The sequence below is a fragment of the Ruditapes philippinarum genome, unplaced genomic scaffold (assembly GCF_026571515.1).
Source record: "Ruditapes philippinarum isolate M1 unplaced genomic scaffold, ASM2657151v2 ctg14665_1_1_1_1, whole genome shotgun sequence".
Lineage (NCBI taxonomy): Eukaryota > Metazoa > Mollusca > Bivalvia > Venerida > Veneridae > Ruditapes > Ruditapes philippinarum.
In genome coordinates, this window is record NW_026860112.1 from 519 (window position 1) to 22,866 (window position 22,348).

General features: G+C 31.5%; 1 protein-coding gene across 1 annotated transcript; it reads right to left on the reverse strand.

Annotated features, from left to right (window-relative positions):
* Positions 1-16,710: 16,710 nt before the first annotated feature.
* On the reverse strand, positions 16,711-19,898 carry LOC132758944 (uncharacterized). Its single transcript, XM_060750651.1, has 3 exons — positions 19,488-19,898; positions 18,201-18,268; positions 16,711-18,010 (listed from the first exon to the last, which is right to left on the reverse strand). Exons 1-3 carry the CDS (start codon positions 19,546-19,548, stop codon positions 16,901-16,903), a joined length of 1,239 nt encoding a protein of 412 aa, XP_060606634.1. The 5' UTR covers positions 19,549-19,898; the 3' UTR covers positions 16,711-16,900.
* Between the last annotated feature and the right edge of the window lie 2,450 nt (positions 19,899-22,348).

The following is a 22,348-nucleotide window of genomic DNA, read 5'->3' on the forward strand; positions in this document are numbered from 1 at the left end:
AATTTCGGACGGTGTAGATTTTGTAAAATATTCATGTTCATGTTTTATTTACTTATGAAATTTTGGGCACCCGCCCTCCTCTCCCTCATTGAGGTATGAATTGTAAATTAACACTACTTGTGTTTGCTGTCGTGTTTTTCGGTTTGTTTTTCAGACTGGCACGGCACGTCATGGCTCACAGTTATGTGTGGATGAACAATTTCAAATGCTGAACAGATTTGATGGTATTACAGAAAACAAATGGATGTTGTAGGACTAATAGTAAAATGACATTTTTGTGATGAAATAGTATGATAACTCTCGTCATAATGAACATCTTACTTGTTATGTTGATTTTTGTCTATCGATGATTTCATATATATGTTTACGATTTTTAAAGTCAGTCGAATACTGAATTTTATCATCTAAACTAGCCTTCAACTTATGTATGGCTTTAAAAAAAAACTTTGAAATTTACCATAGCATAATACTACTTTAGTTATATAAATAAACAACAGTTCTTATGTGAAGGTTGTGGTGAATAACCAAGTTTATGGACCTTGCTTATGTGACTTTTAACAAATAAATCTGACCGACAGACTTTATTCACTACATCATCATACACTTATTGTGTAATAGATGAAAATGTGTTGAATTTAACCTATATGTTTAAAATACGTAAAAGAACTGAATTTGAATATTGTTTAAACAAGTATTTCACGTTATTTAAAAACAAATCTATTGTGACGCCCTAGCAATGATAACATATTTACTTACACATACTCCTGGTCTTTTCATTTGGTTGTCTTAATGATTTCATGTTAAATTCAGCCATTGCGTGGAGAGAAGTTTGCAACATCTAGTCCCCTGCTTGAACAAACTCAATCAAATTGAGATTGAGGCATTTTAAATTTCGCAATTTAGGACGTTTTATGCTTTTAATTTGTTTTTAAATAATAGTTAAACTTCTTTTAGTCATTGTTAACATTTTTTTTTCGTATGTATCTCATTTTTATATACTTTTCTTGTTTACATGATGTTTGTTATGTGTGCAACGAGGACCATGATCTTGAGTATTTTCCCTGAGAAGTTTGCGTACATTTTCAATATTTCATTAAATATTCGTTGCTTTAGAGAGTCTGTCAAATGTTTGTGAAGGAAATGTCACTTTATTCTATTTTTAACATGAAAACACGTTCAAGTGTGAACATACGCTTTTAAACATTTTGACGGAAAACTGCTTAGAGAACGTAGCCTAAAATAACGACAAGCGTAACCGAGACCACCGAAAACAAACAAATCCTAGTAAGCCTTTTATGGTATGGAACTATTCAAGCGTATGTCTCATTGTGCTATGGCCAATATTAATCTTAAACATTGAGTTTACAGGTCTAGACTTTAATAAGAGAACATGTGTCTCACATATAATAAAATCATTTTGTCAAATTATAAAAGAAAATAATAAACAACATAAACAACATCTATTTACACACACACCTTAATACCTTTCATTATATTGCACATGTCATGTATAAAGATTGACGACAAAAGAAATACCAAATATTACTTATAATCTAATCAAATTTAATCAAACAGGGATACTGTTGTTTTCTTCTCGACTAAATAAACTTAACCTATCAAAAAATGATCTTTAATTTTTTACATTTTCTGCATTAATACTTTGTGATATTGTTTGTTATTTTAAATTGTTTGTTGTTTTGTTTAAATCAATAATGGAGACAGGTATCGAAACATGCATTTGCTCTTGATATTCATCATATCAGACGGTGGGTTACCAAATAGAGTGAAATAAGAATCCCTAAAGAAAGCCCAACAAGGCAAAATTGAAAATGTTGCAGGCTCGGTTTGATTGAGCCTAATCATGGACGGTACTGTCGAGTGCAAACTACAGTCCACGCCCCTAGCACCGGCTAAAGCAGAATTTAACATTTAACATGAACTGGTAAAAATTTAGAATTTCGAAACATCCGCAGATGTGTTCATATGGCGATTATCATGGAACCTTCAATGTGACACGTTAGTGCCATTCCATGAAAAGCGGCATATGGCCCCCAAGTAAAAAATGCTTTTGCCCTAAACGAGAAAACAATGGGCGGAACTAAATAAAATGGAATTTTGAAAGGGGATCTGAGGTTATGAAGCCTGCATATCACAGATATAACGTCAAAAGACAAATTTAAAAAGCAGGCCTCATATCCTAAAGGTGATTCAACAGTATTCAAGTGAGGAATACTGAAACCACCCAACAAGAAAGATACCAAATAGATAGAACTAAAATACCACAAGCACAACAACAATGTTGTGCTGAACGATCTTTAAGGATCGGAAATATAACATCCCTGATTGAATGTACGGGGCGACTTTTTACAGCCTCCACACGGCACAAACAACGCTGATGTGGCGATAAGATAGAGTGAAATAAGAATCCCTAAAGAAAGCCCAACACGGCAAAATTGAAAATGTTGCAGGCTCGGTTTGATTGAGCCTGTTTATGGACGGTACTGTCAAGTTTAAACTACCGTCCACGCCCCCTATCACCGGCTTAAGCAGAATTCAACATTTAACATGAACTGGTAAAAATTTAGAATTTCGAAACATCCGCAGATGTGTTCATAAGGCGATTATCATGGACCCTTCAATGTGACACGTTAGTGCCATTCCATGAAAAGCGGCATATGGTCCCCAAGTAAAAAATGCTTTTGCCCTAAACGAGAAAACAATGGGCGGAACTAAATAAAATGGAATTTTGAAAGGGGATCTGAGGTTATGAAGCCTGAATATCACAGATATAACGTTAAAAAGCAGGCCTCATATCCTAAGGATGATTTAACAGTATTCAAGTGAGGAATACTGGAATCACCCAACAAGAAAGATACCAAATAGATATAACTAAAATACCACAAGCACAACAACAATGTAGTGCTGAACGATCTTTAAGGATCGGAAATATAACATCCCTGAATATAACATACCATGCCTTAATATAATCGTAATACCTTTAGCATGTTTTTAACAATTATGACCAATCTGTTCCATTAATAATAATAAATAAATTGAATTCATGTAAATAAGAACAATGATATCGATATGCTGTCAGGACTTTTTTTCATGTTAAAATTTAAAACCGACATTGATGGTCCAAACATTTAGATTGTATTGTGTCCGTGTAAAGAATCCCCAAAGCTTAATCAAATCATGAGCATATCAAACTATACCAATTTCTCACAGTCTTAAATATGTTCAGTAGTGAAAAACTGCATGTATTGATAGAACAATTATTTTTGTAGGTGTTTAAAATGCTTGTTTATAATAAGCAATGTGTATACACAGACCACAAAATACCATATCTAACTTCGTCTTTTACTCTAGTTTCCTTATTTTTTCTATATTGCTTTTGCAATTTGCTCTAACGTATGTGTCGTTGTCAAATACAAGCATGTTCACGAAGCCCAGCAAAGTTCATGATCGCAGCAAGTCTTACTTGTGCAAACAGTATAAGGAGCTCAGAAAGTCTAAGGAACTTAGCAAGTCTAATTTGTGCAGCAGGTCTACTGAGAGCAGCAAGTCCAGAGAGCACGAAAGTCCAAGGGTTACAGCAAGTTAAAGGAGCGTAGTAAATCCAAGAAGCATAGCAGGTCAACTACTGCAGCAAGTCTAAGGTCGCAGCAAAACATAATTTCAGCAGCAGTAAGCTCGGTAGTATTGCAATATAAATATCTTTAGTGAAACCAAAACTTGATTAAAGAAATAAAAAACTAAACAATAAAAAACTCTCTGGTTTAAGCCTATAAACGGGATTAATTTTGTTTGGGAGCCTGGGTGGAAGCATTTAAGAAAGAATCCCGTTTTCCGGACTAAATTAGGCCGTAAAATGTAAACTTGTTTAAAGATTATATCAAGTGCGAACGCCAATCTCGGCTGCACTTCATTATTTTTTGATATCCTTAAGATTTCTTAGGATAACAAAATGCTTATAAATCTATTTAGTTATTAGGATTTCACGTAACAATTTGATTTTCAAACACCTCTGATTTCTTTTTGTTTCTTAAAGATTTTGTTTGTGATGATTGAAAAGCGACGACTTGAAAAACAAAAAAAAACAAACAAAAGAACAACAAAACGTTTGGCAGTTTGGGTTTATGACATTTAAATTGATGTTTAAAGAAATGTTGACAATTTCGCCTAACTGATAAAGTTACTCATTAAGTTACGGATAATGTAACACGTGCTGAATGTTTGTTTAGTTGTTTAAGACTATTTTTTTTTCTACTAAACTTATTTTATTTATACTTGAAGAGACTAACGTTTTAGCAAAGGCCCAGACAGACAGGCTTCAAGACGACAGGCAATGCCTGCATTAGGTAGGCGCTGCCTACAGACAGACGGTAGGTTTTGCCTACTTTGCCGAAAAGACAGTGACCATACTAATCTTGAAATTGTTACACACTTGCATTGTTTTCTGCATCGTTATTGTGATTAAAATATTAAATGATGCCTTTCTCGTCGTGTTTTATACTATCATACTAAAGCAATACTTTAATAAACATGAAATAGAAATTCTTTTATCGCACAGATATATTTATTAAAGAAATAACTCAAATATTTAAGTTAAACTCTATGTATTATACTTGAAAATAAATGAAATAGTCTATTCATTTCAGTTACGTGTTTACATAGTGTGCCATCAGGTCTTTTTGATCCGAATTCCATATATATTCGAGTGTATATTAATTAATTACCATAAGTTTTATTTACACATTACATCTTATCCCTGTAAACAAACGAGTCGCAGACGGAACTCGCATCCTGTTATGTTCCTTAATGTTATCGGACGAGATTTTTAAGAGGGATGGTAAAGGGCATCATGGGTGAATATACAATTAAATAAGCGAGCTCTTGTGTGTGATTTCACTGAGATTTATAATTATTATACAAACGACTCTTTGAAATCTCAACCCTTGATACCTGGACAATTAAGACACTTAAAACCCTTTAATTTACCAGACATTTAGACTCCTTATAATGCATGAAGACATTACTTCAGAAAGAAAGTGATGTTTCTACAACTTTGATTTGTTATAATAAATGAAATTTTGAATTTTAAATAAAATCATAATCATTCATAAAAACCGATCGTAATATATGTTTTATATTCACCCAAGCATTTTACAATACAATATGGGGAATATAAAAAAATGTTTGCAAAAATGTATGGTTTCGCCGGTACAAGAGAAAATTTATAATTATCCATTTACACAGCACACTGATAAGACAAATAGAGACCTTTCTAAGGAAGAGAATGTAAAACATATTTTATTTCATATAGCACTAAGTATGAATCATTAGCACAAGCGTGTAATAATTCTGCACGTGAATGTCGTGTATAACAGTTATCTACAACTAAAAGAAATGTCATTCGTAGTATTAAGAAGTTTTACTATGTATGAATAATAATCTAATCTAATAATGAACGAATTGGATCAATGTTGGAAAAGTCTTTATCTGTGAAATGCGATTTAAATTCATCTTTAACTCTTATATATAGATCATCTGTTAACCTGCCTACACAAACAGACAAAGTAAGCTTCACATTCTGCCTGTCAAGCCCTGCCTACAAGAGCAGACAGTCATCTTGACACGAACAAACAAGGTCATCTCAAATTCTTGTCTGTTGAAGGAGGCCCTGCCTACACGAACAAACAAAATAGAGAAAATAAGAATCCCTAAAGAAAGCCCAACACGACATTATTGAAAATGTTGCAGGCTCGGTTTGATTGAGCCTGTTCATGGACGGTACTGGAAAGTGCAAGTTACCGTCCACGCCCCCTAGCACCGGCTTAAGCAGAATTCAACATTTACTATGAACTGGTACAATTTTGAAACATCCGCAGATGTGTTCATATGGCGGTTATCATGGAACCTTCAATGTGACACGTAAGTGCCATTCCATAAAAAAGCGGCATATGGTCCCCAGGTAAAAATAATGCGTGTGCCCTAAACGATAAAACAATGGGCGGAACTACATAAAAAGGATTTTTTGAAGGGGATCTGAGGTTATGAAGCCTGCATATCACAGATTAGACGTCAAAAGACCAATTTAAATAGCCAGCCACATATCCTAAGGGTGATTCAACAGTATTCAAGTGAGGAATACTGAAACCACCAAATAAGAAAAAAAAAGCCGAATAGAAAGAACTTAATTACCACAAGCACAACAATTATGTCGTGCTGAACGATCTTTAAGGATCGGAAATATAGCATCTCTGATTGAATGTACAGGGCGACTTTTTACAGCCTCCACACGGCACAAACAACGCTGATGTGGCAATAAAAAAGAGAAAATAAGAATCCCTAAAGAAAGCCTAACACGACATTATTGAAAATATTGCAGGCTCGGTTCGATTGAGCCTGTTCATTGACGGAACTGGAAAGTGCAAGTTACCGTCCACGCCCCTAGCACCGGCTTAAGCAGAATTCAACATTTACTATGAACTATTATAATTTTGAAACATCCGCAGATGTGTTCATATGGCGGTTATCATGGAACCTTCAATGTGACACGTAAAAAGAAAAGCGGCATATGGTCCCCAGGTAAAAAAATGCGTGTGCCCTAAACGAGAAAACAATGGGCGGAACTAAATAAAAAGGAATTTTGGAAGAGGATCAGAGGTTATGAAGCCTGCATAGTCACCTTGGAATTGGAATTGGTTTATTTTATGAATTGGTCTGAACTTAGATAGATAGATAGATTTATTTCTTTTTTCAGTAAATAACATGGTAAAAACATATCCAATACATGATAAATCAATAAAAACAAATATCAATGTAAAGAAATGCACCATATCAAAAACATCATACCAAGGATAACACAAGAAAGAGAACTTAAAATAAAATTTTCAAATTAAAATAAATTAATAAAATAATAAATATTAAGACTAGAGGATAGGCACCCTTAAAAGAGATAATTACCCATTAAGTAAATGTTTTTTAACAGATAATTTAAAATTGTACAATTTGGATTCCATCCTAATAGAAGAGGGTAGTTTATTCCACAATACACATCTATTGTAAGCAAAAAACTTTGATCCGAAACCTTTGACCTTAGGTAGCATATAAGAACCACTTTCACTTGACCTGGTCCTGTAAGTATGAACAGAATCTAATGGAATAAAGTTTTCTCCCATATATTCAGGGGCAAGTCCATGTTTTATTTTAAAAACATTACATAGGATGATTTGATCAACTCTTTTCTGGACAGGTAGCCAATTTAAAAAATTTTAAAGTGTTCATTATCAATATGTGACCTATAACCAAAGATTTAGAAAAACCTTATTAATTTATTTTGTGTGACTTTTGGAGTTTATCCTTCCAGTATTAAGTAACCCCAGGAAACCAGAAACAACACGCATAATCAAAATGACATTGGATGAGGGCCATTTACCAAAAAGTTTTTTAGTGTGAAATGTGAGATAATCACGTTTTCTATACAGAAACTTTAAACCTTGCATTGGCCTTTTAATAATAGAACTTGCCATTGCTTCACCGGAGAGAGACTGATCAAGTGTTGCACCTAGATATTTGACATTAGAAGTTGACTGTATATCAGTCCCTTTACAACTGACATGAAGAGATGAACCTGTTTTTAACCTATTTAACAAATGATACTGTCTCTGTTTTGCCTAAGTGAAGGGAAAGTTTATTGTCAATTAACCATTGACTGACAGAATGTAGGTCATCTGTCAGTTCTTTTTCAATAGATGACCTATTTTTACCTGTAACAAGAATAGCAGAATCATCAGCATAAAGAAGAAGTTTATTTTTAACAACAGCCTGCATATCAGTTACATAAAATTTAAAAATAATAATGGTCCAAGATAGACCCTTGGGGAAACACCACAAGTAAACCCCTTTCATGTGAGGAAAAAAGGATCAAGTACATCAACAAGTTGTTGCCTATCAGACAGATATGACCTAAACCATTGTAAAACATTAGTACTAAGACCAATGGCTTCTAAATTTCATTAAAAGGATTGAATGGTCCACAGTATCAAATGCTTTTTGAAGATCCATTAAAATCATGCCTACAAGATTACCTTTATCCATATTAAGCCTAATGAAATCAGATAGATGTGTAAGACAAGTGTCCGTGGAAAAAAACACCTCTAAATCCTGATTGAAATTTATATAATATGTCCATTTCTTTAAGATAGGAAGAAATCTGATCATAAACAACCCTTTCAAAAATTTTAGAAACAATGCTTAAAATGGAAACAGGCCTGTAGTTGCCAACTTCAGTTTTATCATTCTTTTTGAAAAGAGGAACAACTCTGGCTGCCTTCAAATCATCTGGTACTGTGCCTTGTATCAATGACAAATTTATAATGTGTGTTAAAGGTAAGGCAATAATAGATGCACTATCTCTTACAAAACGTGAAGGAATACCATCCAGACCAGTGGATTTGTTTGAACCTAGTTTATTCAAATACTTAATTACACTTTTTTCAGACATCAATGAAAAAGAAAAATTATAAAATATAATTCCGAACAAAGTCCGGATAGTCGGTAAACTTTCTAAAAACACGAACTGCACATCGTGTTAAATATTATTTTCTTACAACATTCTCTACAGTACAGATTTTTCACATATTAAAACTATCATGAAATAGATATTAATTTAAAAGCTAAAATTCGACATTATGAAAAAATAAATAAACCTGCATTTAATTTTTGTCTTATATTACAATTTCATATATTAATGTTAAAACATTTGCCATTTCGAATTTTTTACATTTTTTTTTACAAAAATAGAGTTATAATTATTATAAAAGAGGCAAAAAATTGGCGATTTTCAACTGAAATTCAACAATTGTATTTAGCAAATAAATGTAGGTTGATTTCTTTCAAAAGCTGTCTTACATTAGGCAGGATTTCAAAATGTATAATATCATTTTTACACAATAGACTATTGGCATTCTGAGACTAATCTTAATCTTAAATCCGCCGCGATTTGACAAATTTACACGTTAATTTTCATATTTGGATATATCTGGATAGGGGAAGAATTTTCTATATACACGAGCTGTGAGCTTTTAAATAAATGTTTAAAAAAAGAAAATTATAAAATGCGATGTGCTATAAGTAATATGTAACGAATTACAAACCCTGTTGAAATGAAGAGTATGTTTGTTTAGCATTTAATGGATGATGGGAAGTCTTACAATGGAGTTAATTACCGATATTTTAATCAACAATGACACACTACTAATATTTATTTGGCATGCGTATTCACACACTTAAATAAAGAGGTTCAAATCGTAACTTTAACATATTAAAAATATTAATATATGTTTATAATGCCGAAAATGTAATTTTTGATTTTTTTAGGCAATACCTATTTCACCTGTGTTGCCCTACATGTCGGTAACACCTACGTATTAATTTATCTGGGTTATACATCAAAACATCTGGAGTGAGAAAGTTCATTCATTCATTCATTTATTATATTCATTCATTCATTCATTCATCCATCTATCCATCCATTCATTCATTCATTCATTCATTCTTTCATTCAACTAAAAGTTCCGTCTTTTTAGAGCTAATTTCCTTCATAAACTAAATGTAAAATTTCATACCATGCAATGCTATTGGCACCAGGACGCTTCCGTAGAAATGACGTTTATTGCCGATTTTTTAATCAACAATTGCTCGCGACTAATATTCTAACCCATAAAATAAATTCCATCTGTAAGATTCACAACACTCATTCATTTGACGTTCGAATTCATACACTTTAGATCGACTTGAACAAATTAAAACTTTATTAACATTTGTGAATGAATGAATAAATGAATGAATGAGAATGAATGTGAATGAATGTAAATGAATGAATTTGAATAAACTTGAATGAATTTGAATGATTGATTGATTGATTGATTGATTGAATGAATGAATGAATGAATGATTGTAAATGAATGATTGTGAATGAATGAATGTGAATGAATGAATGTGAATGAATGAATGTGAATGAATGTGAATGAATGTGAATGAATGTGAATGAATGTGAATGAATGCGACTGAATGTGAATGAAAAAGAAAAACAAACTAAAATCCCGTCTTTTTATAGCTAATTTCCCTCATAAACTGTATGTAAAATTCAGACTAAATAATTCACATTTTATTTTTTGTGATATATCCAGAGAGGGGTCATTAGTGTTTTTCACACCATGCAACGCTATCCCAATCTGATTTAAGGGTAATAAAACTTAATTGACCGATCTAATCTTCTGTTGCGTAATATATTACGTAATTTATTGCATGTGATGATAATGTTTTTGGTGTCAACATACATTGGGGGCCAATCAGATCTGTCATTGATTTATATTGAAATCCAATCAATTTATCACCCGAATGGTAATTCCTTTATCCATTGGTAATTGAAAATTATAACTGCAATAGCCAAACCCCACCCAACTTTACTACATGATTATTCTGGTACGGCCAATGCAATTTTAGGCAATCATCCAATCAAAATCATAATTTTTCATATTTTTGTTCATTAATGATATTCTTTGCTAATCTTTATGTGAATAATTTTGATGTAGACATTTATTAAAATGTAGGAAGTAGTTAATAGTAAATATGTCCAATTTGAATAGAAGATTGCACAAAATATGTTTGGAAAACTGGGTCTTTTCCAGAATAAATTGCCTGATCTTTTTATGACACTACATATTATTCATACAATGTTTATCTATTGCGTAGCGTTTAAACATTATATATCCTCTCTGTGTGTGGTCAAAATAATTTTTTTAACATTTAAAAAGAAACTGTATAAAAATAATCAATATTGCAAATATCAAATTTGGGCATAATAAAGCCTTTATTTTTTGTGATATATCTAAAGAGGGGTCATTTGTGTTATTCACATCATGCAATGCTATCTCAATGTGATTTTAGGGTAATACAACTTTATTTTATATAGTTACTCAAAAGCGACTCCAATGAAGATTTTTTTAAATGACGGGACTTTGAAATGACCGTCCAGAACAAAGTCATTGACATATCGCTTAAAATTCAGGTTAAAATTTGTTTTTGTACATGAGTACGACCTGTTAAGACTATTCTGGATCAAATATATACTCGAAGGTAATCTCATTCTTCATCAGGTATCTATGTCTATATACATGTATGATAAAAAAAGAATATTAGGCCCGACAAGCTCCTGACATTGAAATGTCACAAATAATAATAAAATTCAAGTTCGAACACTGATTACTCAATAAACCCTACACGAACAGACAGTCAGCTTGACATGAATAGGCAAGGTCATCTTGAATTCTTGTCTGTTAAAGAAGGCCATGCTTACACGAACAGACAAAGTCATCTCTAGTTTCTGTCTGTTAAAGGAGGCCCTGCCTACACGAAAAGACAGTAATCTTGACATTAATAGGGAGGATCTTCTTGATTTCCTGTCTGTTAAAGGAGGCCCTGCCTTCACGAACAGACAGTCATCTTGACATTAATAGGGAGGATCCCCTTGAGTTCCTGTCTGTTAAGGAAGCCCTGCTTACATGAACAGACAGTCATCTTGACATTAATAGGGAAGATCCTCTTGAGTTTCTGTCTGTCAAAGAAGACCCTGCCTCTATGAACAGACAAAGTCATCTTAAGTTTATGCTTTGGTTTATTTTATGAAGTGGTGGATAGTTGGTAAATTTTGTATAAACAGGAACTGCGTATTTGATTTTGGATTTAAAATCTTATCATTCAATTCCATTAACAATACACATATGTGTTTTTTGATACTCATTTCATTGAAATCGATCAAAATTTGACACATTTTGAAAGGAAAAGTTCAGGTTAAATTTTCTAAAATTCAGCACATTTTATTTGAAATTCCAAATTGGTCTTACGCAAAGCAGGGTAAGGGGTAGATTTCTTTAAAAGCAGCCGTATTCGGTGTTGGATTTAAAATCTTATTACACAGTTCCTTAATTAATACATAGACGTGCATTTTGATACTAATTTCATTGAAATCGACCAAAATTTGCCCAAAAGTTCAACGTTAAATTTTCTAATTTTCATGAATTGGTCCGCCAAATACGGATAGGTGTAAACATTTTAAATATACGCAATGCACATCGTTTTAAATATAAATTTACTTACAACATTCTTAAGAGATTGTTCATGTGCACATCGTTTAAAGACTATTATTAAATAAATTGAATAAGATTTCACTGATTTAGAAGCTAAAATTGAATGTTGCATACCTGAAAATGTTATTATACCGGCAGATTACAGATGAGGCGATAAGATTATTTTATTTTTGCTATTTATAGTCTTGTTTTAAAATAAAATTCCATATTCAAATGTGACAACAGTGTTAAAACGGAATTCTTTGATCATGTATGTAAAACTCGAGTGGTATTTACGTTATTTAGAGGCGAAATTCGAAGCACTTTTTTCTGAATTCCAAATTGATATTACTCAAAGCAGGGTAAGGGGTTATATTTCTCTGAATAGCAACCGTATTTAGTGTTGATTTAAAATCCTTTTACACAGTTTCTTAATCAATACATGGCATTTTGATACTACATTTATTGAAATTGACCAAAATTTGACCAATTTGGAAGCATAAGTTCGACATTACTTTTGTTCTAAATTTAATGAATTGGTCCACCAAATACATACAGGGGTTAACTTTTTAAATATACGCAATGCACATCATTTTCAATATAAATTTTCTAACAACATTCTCAAGAGATTGTTCATGTGTACATTAAAATTTTAAAGACTAATATAAACTAATTAGAATAAGATTTTACTGATTCAGAAGCTAAAATTGAACATTGCATACCAGAAAATGATATTATACCAGCAAATTACAGGTGAGGCGAAAAGATTATCTCAATTTTGCCATTTAAAGTCTTGTTTTAAAATGAAATTTCATATTTAAATGTAACAACAGTGTCATAACGCACAATCTATTATCATCTATGTAAAAATCGAGAGAAGTTAACGCTATTAAGCGGCAAAAATTTAGCGCATTTCATCTGAAATTACAAATTGATATTATGCAGGGTAGGGGTTAGATTTCTTTAAAAAGCAGCCGTATTTGATGTTGGATTTAAATTCTTATTAAACAGTTCCTTAATCAATACATACACGTGCATTTTGATACTAATTTCATTAAAATCGACCAAAATTTGACCAAATTGAAAGCAAAAGTTCGGCGTTAATTTTTTTCTAAACTTTATAAAATGGTCCGCACAAATACATACAGGGGTGAACTTTTTAAATATACGCAATGCAAATCGTTTTGAATATAAATTGTCTTACAACATTTTTAAGAGATTGTTCATGTGCAAATTTAAAGACTATTATTAAATAAACAGAATAAGATTTCACTGATTTAGAAGCTAAAATTAAATGTTGCATACCTGAAAATGTTATTATACCAGCAAAGTACAGGTGAGGCGGTAAGATAAATATTTTATTTTTGCTATCTATAGTCTTGTTTTAAAATAAAATTCCATATTTTAATGTGACAACAGTCTTTAAACGGACATTCTACGATCATGTATGTAAAATTGGAGTGGTATTGCAAAATTCGAAGCACTTTTTTCCTGAATTCCAAATTGATATTACGCAAAGCAGGGTAGGGGTTATATTTCTTTGAATAGCAGCCGTAATTAGTGTATATTCAAAATCCTATTATACAGTTCCTTAATCAAGACAAAGACGGGCATTTTGATACTACTTACATTGAAATTGACCAAAATTTGACCAATTTGGAAGCAAAAGTGCGACGTTAATTGTTTTCTAAACCTTATTAATTGGTCCGCACAAATACATACAGGGGTGAACTTTTTTTTAAATATACGCAATGCACATCGTTTGGAATATAAAGTTTCTTACAACATTCTCAAGGGATTGTCATGTGTACATTTAATGACTAATTTTGAAAAATTAGTATAAGATTTTACTGACACTGAAGCTAAAATTGAACTGTGCATACCTGAAAATGTTATTATGGTGAGGCGAAAAGAAATCATCTGAAATTAGAATTGATATTACGCAGTGTAGGGGTTTGATTTCTTGAAAAAGAAGCCGTATTTGGTGTTGGATTTAAAATCTTATTATACAGTTCCCAAATCAATACATACACGTGCATTTTGATACTAATTCAGAATCAGTTTTGTAAAGATATGAGTTAGCAGGCTAATCAAGAGTAAGCTTAATATCATGCAGGCTAACGTGAGTTATGTCTATAGTAAGGTGGATAATCAAGAGTAAGCTAAATATCATTCAGGGTAATCGTAGTAATAGTTTTATTAATTGTTGGGTAATCAAGATTAAGCTTCCTTTGCTTTAGAGTAAGCTGGGTAAGCTTAACGTTACCTGGACAATCTGGAGTAAGGTAAACTTGATTGAGAATCAGTTTATTAAAGACATAAGTAAGCTGAGTAATCAAGGCTTAACTGATCATGATTCAGGTTAACTTTAGTAATGTCTTTAGTAAGCTGGGTTATCAAGAGTAAGCTAAATTTCATTTAGGGTAACCTAAGTGATGGTGTTAGTAAGGTGGGAAATCAAGAGCAAGCTTTATATCATTCACAGTAATAGTAGTAATGTTTTATAGTTAGGTGTGTCATGAAGAGTAAGCTTCCTCTGCTTTAGAGTTAGTTGGGTAAGCTTCACGTTTATATGATTAAGAATCAGTTAAATAAGAGATATGTAAAGTGGGTAATCAAGAGTAAGCCAAATATCATTCTGGGTAACAAGAGTAATGGTTTTAGGAAGGCTGGTAATCAAGAGTAAGCTTTACATGATTCAGAGTAATCGATATATATATATATCGGTCAATGTACGTAACATAATGTATGAAGCATAAATAATTAAGCATAGCGGCAAATCACACGACCACGGGGTTGATTAAAAATATAGTTGCTAAAATATCCATAATGTGTGGAAATAATTTGTCTGTCCCTTTAATCTGATAGATATTACATTGAGTTTATGGACTTTTGTACAGATTCAACGGCTTGCTTTACATTCAACCTCGTTTTCTAACAATGTCAAGTAAAACAACAACAAAAACAGACAACATTTTTTATGTGAACGCCTATATGACTTGTGGTAATGTGTCCCTGACAAATTTCTAAACCATTTTAGATTGTTTAAGGATGATTATTTCTCTATGAATCAATAAAAAAGATATAGAGGATATTCAAGTTTTTTCTATAAATACATGATTTATTTTCATCGAGTGGTATGAAAATAAATATTTCATGAGTGGCGGTAGCCACGAGTGAAATATGGTAATTTTCATGCCACAAGATGAAAATAAATCATGTATTTATAGAAAAAACTTGAATTTTCTGTTTATTATATACATTTTTCTCTTTTTTGACATTAAAATTTGAAAGACTTTCCCTTAAATTTTGTGTACTGGCAGAATTTAAAAGAAAGTAGTCCGGCAAGACACCAGTGAAAATACGGAAAATATGTTTCACTGCAGTGAAAATACGGAAAATGAAAATATGCATTTTATTTCATCAATATTTCTCAATATTTCATTTATAAGTATATAATAAATTAATATATATTATCAGTGAATGCTTTGAATAAATTGTTTGCCAGTAAATCGAACACAGTTCTAATAAACCTGGGACAAAGTATGGAATTTATTGTATATCCCAGTAGAAACTGGATATCTATACCTTGCATAGATGATTTTCATGATAATAGAAGTCAAGAAGGTCAGATCATAATGATCGAGTGATACCTTTTATTTCTATTAAAATATGTGAAACATTTATATCAATTTGGAGGAAAAAATATATAATATCCTGTTCTTATTTATACATCTACCATGGCCTTTAAAATACCGTCAGAAGCTCATTTTTTTGTTATTCTAATTTATATTTTAACAGAATTTCATACACGAATACACAGACAGAGTGGCACTGGTAAAATATAATAATAATGCTGATGATAATTATAATAAACTTCAAAAGTGAAACAATTAAATACCCCGCTAGCGGCGCGCAAATACGTTCATTTCCCCCCACCGAGTGTCTCAAATTTTACCGAAAGTCACGTGACATGTGCGACCGATACCAGACGGACAGTAAATCGCGTTAAGATTTGAAGAAAATTCTGTTATAAACTGATATTAATCAGCAAATTTTTAATTGGTCAGATGTCACTGGGTCATAAAATGTTGTTAGAGTATGTTACCGCAATCTGTGACCCTCTCTGGTGCGATATTTGTGTATTATGCAATTATTTAGCGTGAAACGTAGGGGTCCGAGATAGAACAGCCGATTTATGACATTTCGTTTGATGCGGGTCGAACTAACTTTGAATCGGCATAACTTTTTTAATAATCAAGCAATTAATATGCGGTTTAAAGCACATGAAAGGGAATTCATTTACGGAGGGAACCGTGTCAGGGATTTTGGTTTGCTCAACCAGCGACTTAATTATCTTTAATTACGTAATATGTATGGTGAAAAAAGTAGCATCAATTGTTTGACGTTACGTAATATTTTTTGGGAAAGATAGAAAAAATTTGAGACACAATTCCCCAGATATTATAAGTATGCTTATTTTGCAAAAAATTGATATAAAAAAATAAAAAAAAAGACTTTGATATGACGATTTAAAATTTTAGGATTTTTATTAAAAATCAATCATTAACAAAGACATTTTTTCAAATATGTTATTTTATATGATGATCAGCGACATTTAATGCACAAAGATTAAATAAAAAACAATTATTACTAAAATAAGTTGGTTTAAATGACATTTATGTGAGTACCAAGGAAAGTGTCTGTTGTCACCTTAAATGTCTTTTAAAAGTGTTTGATTTTTAAACTGCGTTGATCAAAAGGATTCACAAACCCTTAAAATAATTAAAGTCCGATTTTTTCTGCAAACAGTTAGTTGTATCAAATAGATGTGCCGGTTTGTTTTCATATCCAAATAAAAGACAATCGCCTAATACGACATTGCTTAATCGCTCCATATATTCATCAGATATAGTTGAATAAGCCTGAATCATCGCTTCTGCTCTCTGTAATTTTAATCTGTCTTTATGAATCAATGATATCTTCATTGCTTTAGTCAACTCTCTTATAAAGTCTTCTTTTCGAATTTCAATCAGATCGCTTTCATAATATGGAAAGTTGATTGCATTTAATACATGTCCTGTTATTTGGTAATAGCACCAAGCACGAAGGTACACATTATAAAGAGATATAGTTGAACCTTTCAACAAAGGAATCGTTCTGAATAAATGCTTAATAGGCCCTAAAGTTGTCCAATCTTTTAAGGATATCACAGTATTCTTTTGATACATTCCTACGTATTGTTCCTCGTGTTGCTTACTAAAAATAAAGTCAAAGTCGTTTTGTAAGGTCTCAAGATGTGCAATAAAATCAAACTTAAAAACACAAGGATTACATGATTTATGGTGCATTGGTCGGACATGTTCATCCATACGATTACCAATTTCAAATGTGTCTACTGTATATTTTACTAATTCAGAAAAAGTTAAATCATGCCCATAAACGAGGCTGTCATTTGAAATATTTAACCGTGTAAGTTTAATGAGTTTGGTTCCTCTGTAAAGCCAATCTTCTTTTGGGAAATAGAAAATGTTGCAGTAAGTGGAAAACAAACGTCCGTAAGGTTCACGAACAACCATAAACGAAAATGCATCATCCATCACCTGTCGTGCGTTTGCTTTTAGACGAACACGTTCAGCATGTTTAATTAAGCATTCTGTATCACAGCTATACAACTGCTTAAGTAATTCTAGTGTCATTGTGGATGCACATTTATTTACTCTACAGTACAAAAGTTTTAGGTTTGGTGACATATGTGCCCTTATATCCGTTGAATTAACATCCTCCGAAAAGCCCAATGTTCTACATGCTTTATTAAGTGTATCTAACCTGTTCGTATCATTCATCAATATGCCATTCGAAAGGACACATTTTTCCTGAAAGAAACTGTTAAATATATGTGTTGCCTTAAATTTGCACTCACTTGATTTTACATTTTTTGTTTCTAAGCTTGTAAATTTGATTACAGCTAAGTAAATTTATTTTATTTAAGAAATTTAACATATTGAATTGATTACATTCTAAATGATACTTTACGATAGACAAAAATGTTCTTTATTTCAATACCTCTTGAAGTTTCCTAGAACTTTCGTTCGTTTGATTTGAGTCATGAACTTCCGTCACGTAACATATTCCTAGGAATATAAATCTTTATCAAAAAATTTAAAACATTCATTTGCAATCACCACGGAGGGACCTTTTTGAAGTGATAAGTGATAAGTTATGAATAAAACTACACATGTATCGAGATAAATATAATAAAACGTTTTGGCTATTCATAAATTTTTACACAGTTAAAATAAAATGATTTAATTTTGTGATGGAATCATATGTTTGCGATATCAATTAAAACAGAAGAAATTACATTTAAACATGTTTAAAAGCAACCTTATGGAATTTAAATGGCAAACACATTTTGATACATAGTCGTTAATGTGATCTTATTATGTTGACTTTTATTTGTTGACAATATGTTCGTCGAAGTGTCCATTTGCATTCGTTCATATAATAAAGTAAAACAAATTATGCATACGTATTTTATAGCTTGCATTGAGAGAAAATGCATCGTGACAGACAAAGCCTATTTTGCAATTCATTTCACATTTTGTTCTTTCACATGTGTATAATCCTTTACATAAACTATGATTGAAAGCAACTGCACATTAAGTCTTCATGTAACAATAAAGCTTTATGCTTGAAAATATATACGTCTTCATATATCAACCTTTATACCACTATGCCAGAAAACAAATGAGCCGCGTTACGACAAAACCAAAATAATTGGTTTGCGACCAGCATGGATCGAGACCAGCCTGCGCATCCACGCAGTCTGATCATGATCCATGCTGTTCGCTATCAGTTTCTCTACTTGTAATAGGGTTTGTAAGCGGACAGCATGGATCCTGATCAGACTGCGCGGATGCGCAGGCTAGTCTGGATCCATGCTTGTCGCAAACCCATTATGTTGATTTTGTCATGACACGGCTCAATTAAAGTCTTCATATAACAGTTAAACTTTATACTCATAGTCAACACATAAACATTTCATATTACTTTTATTTTAGTTAGTTTCCTGGACGTAAAGACAATTTAGAAATCGCCAAAATAATTCGGTCTGATTTCAAAAAGAGACAACATATTAAACAAAAATTATTAAAAACCAAAAAAATTGTACAAAGTCGAAAGTACAAAAGTGAAAACAAATGACAATATCAAAAATTTGTAAAATTCTGTTCTTCATAACATATTTTTTGTTTTGTTTTGTAGCTTATTCTTATGATATAGATGTATAGAAAATAATTTTTTCAACAATTAATTGCGTTTTTGTATTACAAATGTGTTTCAGTTACTTACCAGAAAGAAGCTGTAAACCAAAGATAATCATGAAAAGCAAAAATATTTTTTTCCTTCGCATTTTCAACTTTCATGCTCTATGTCCTGATATTAATCACGTTTAGTTTCAACTATGCTTCATATGTTTCCTGCATGTGACATCTTCCTATCTTAGTTTATGTTTCTCGAAGTATTTAACTTGTATATATAAAGAATAAATTACTATATAAACGAAATTCACCCTTTACGGATCGGTCTGAAGTAAACAGTGACTAAAGGAACACATATTATGAAATAGATAATTATCAGCATTTTCTAAGGCAAAACGATTAGTTTTGCCAGTGCAATATTGAAGTTGTTACAAAAGTTATCTATCAGAAAAGTAACGTTAGGAAAATACCGTCATTCAATTATATCATTTACACGATTAAGTTCAAAATACGGCTTGTCAGACGCATAATTTATATATTGAACTCGATATTTAATATACAGGTTTCAGCTCTCACACATATACATGTAATATTAGCATGTGAGAAAAAAAACTGAAGGGACAGTAAAATAGTACGAGGGCTGTTCAATATATAATTAGACTGTCCTCATATATTTTCATTCTTACATAAAATATAACAAACTTTGGTATCATTATTAAATATTAATTATTCTTGATCAGACTACCGGCATTGATATAACGCTACATAGAAATTATGATAATTTCAATAACCATAGTATCAAGTAATCGCCCCCGTCCGTTCTCTTTTATAAAGATATAACTTATTATATAAAGTAAAGTAAGAAACAATTTTTGCAATAACGTAAAACACCGCAAATAGATTCATTTGATGATATCAACATTTGCTCCCGGTTATCTTGACATGTTGTAACGTTAAGATTATAGAGCAAGAACATCTTGAAGTACAGGCGAACATTAAGTTTTGCTTGCATTTAGGCAAATCGGCGACGTAAACATTTACAATGTTGCAAGAGGCTAAGAGGAAAGACTGTGTTTGTCGTACGGTAATGTTTAGATGGCACACAAAGTTTCCTGAGGGACAAACATGTGAAAAGTAAGTAAATATTTAAGTGTTGAATAACCCTAATAGAAGTTTAGTAATTTAAGTATAACATATTGGAGTGTTGAATCAAAATAAAAAACATAATGAAAAATAATAATTCGTTAATTCAGATTTAGAACATTTATAATTCCTACTTCAATTTTTATCAATAAATAAGAAATGCACTGAGGTTATAAAATAATGAAAACAGCATCATTTTTCCGACTTAATACAATATATTTATGTTTTTTTTTCTTTATGACCTCGCTCCGTTTGACTTCGCCATATTCCCGGATATATAAAACTTCAATTTAAGGGCGCGCGATTTGACACACTAAAATACCTACAAACTGCAGTAAATGGTATTATTAAATCAATATCAAATGAGTGATTTGAAGACATTATCATCAATCAGAGGGTTGCAAGCCACCAAAGCTGTTTTCTGCATTCGGGAGAGATAAGACATCATAGCTACGTTAACTGCGCGAACGACGTCGCTGACGTCGCGACAAATGGTTGTGTGGTGGCAATGTGCAAACATTACTTTCTTATAAATTTTGTAACTTTAAAACTGTTTTATGGATTACTTTGATATTTTCAGATTGTATTCAGAAATGAATGAACTTTGTTATAATTTATTGTATATAACCGTTGAATGTATCAAATAAAAGGTATGAACATTGTCTCTAATATATACTGAACAACCCCCGTAAAAAGATAATTAATTTTAAGGATAACTCTAAATTAAATCAATCTAAGGGATAGTTTTGCCACAATAAAACAAAATGTAAAGGATAGTTATAAAATAAAATTTACAAGAAAGGGGTCAGTTCTTCAACTTTTTGGTTAATTTGTAAATGATCAGTCAAACGTAAAACAAGTTAAAGAGACATCTAAAAAGTTTGAAAAACCTTAATATAAATATGTTATTATTTAATTTCAAAGTTTACAAAATGGGCATTTTCTTAGCAACACGAAATAATTATTATGTTATTGTTATGCAAGCACAAATGTACTGCTTACATTTCTTTTTTTATTAAAAACTTAGAAATAACATAATTTTGCATGTTAACCAATTTACTTCGGCCGATTATTTTTGAAAGTTTGTAACCACATTAAAAGTTTGTTTGTTTTCAAAAGAAAAAAACAAACATGCTTACTTTAGCATTTACGTTGATAATCGAATCAGACAATAAAAAATATATATGTTTGTGATATTTTAAGTCAGGAAATGTAGATGAATTAAAACATGAAATAAAGTTAAAAAGCGCACTTATAAAAAAGAAAGAAATGTTAATAAACTGCTTTGGTAGTATTTCTCTCTGCGGGTTATATTTTTTTAGATATTAAAAAAATCTATTAGGTTTATCAGGCAATTTTCAAAGTCTTCTAATATATCATTATGTGACGCAACAAACTTTCAACTGAAACATGTTAAACAATTTTCTTTTAAAGAGACTAACGTCTGAATTTTGTTTCTTTAATTTATTAGTATACATGTAATATTTTGAGAATAGGAAAAGATATAATGTTTTCTTACCATTAGAGTGAAAAAAGATGTTTAACTATCATACGTTACATTTATTCTTATGGTTAGGGTTAGGGTTTTTTGTAAATATATTGCCATTGAAATTCTTTTTGTGGAAAGGCTTTTCACAGTCTCATTTGCTTTTGAATCTGTGATAATTTTAACCGACATTGGAGGAGCTTGCTTTTTCTATGATATATAAAGTTCGTATTTCTGCAGGCGTTAAAGTTTGGTAAGTTTGTTGAAGTGTAAGTTTTTTTTCTTTGGATATTGATGACGTTAATTTGTAAAAGTTAATATAT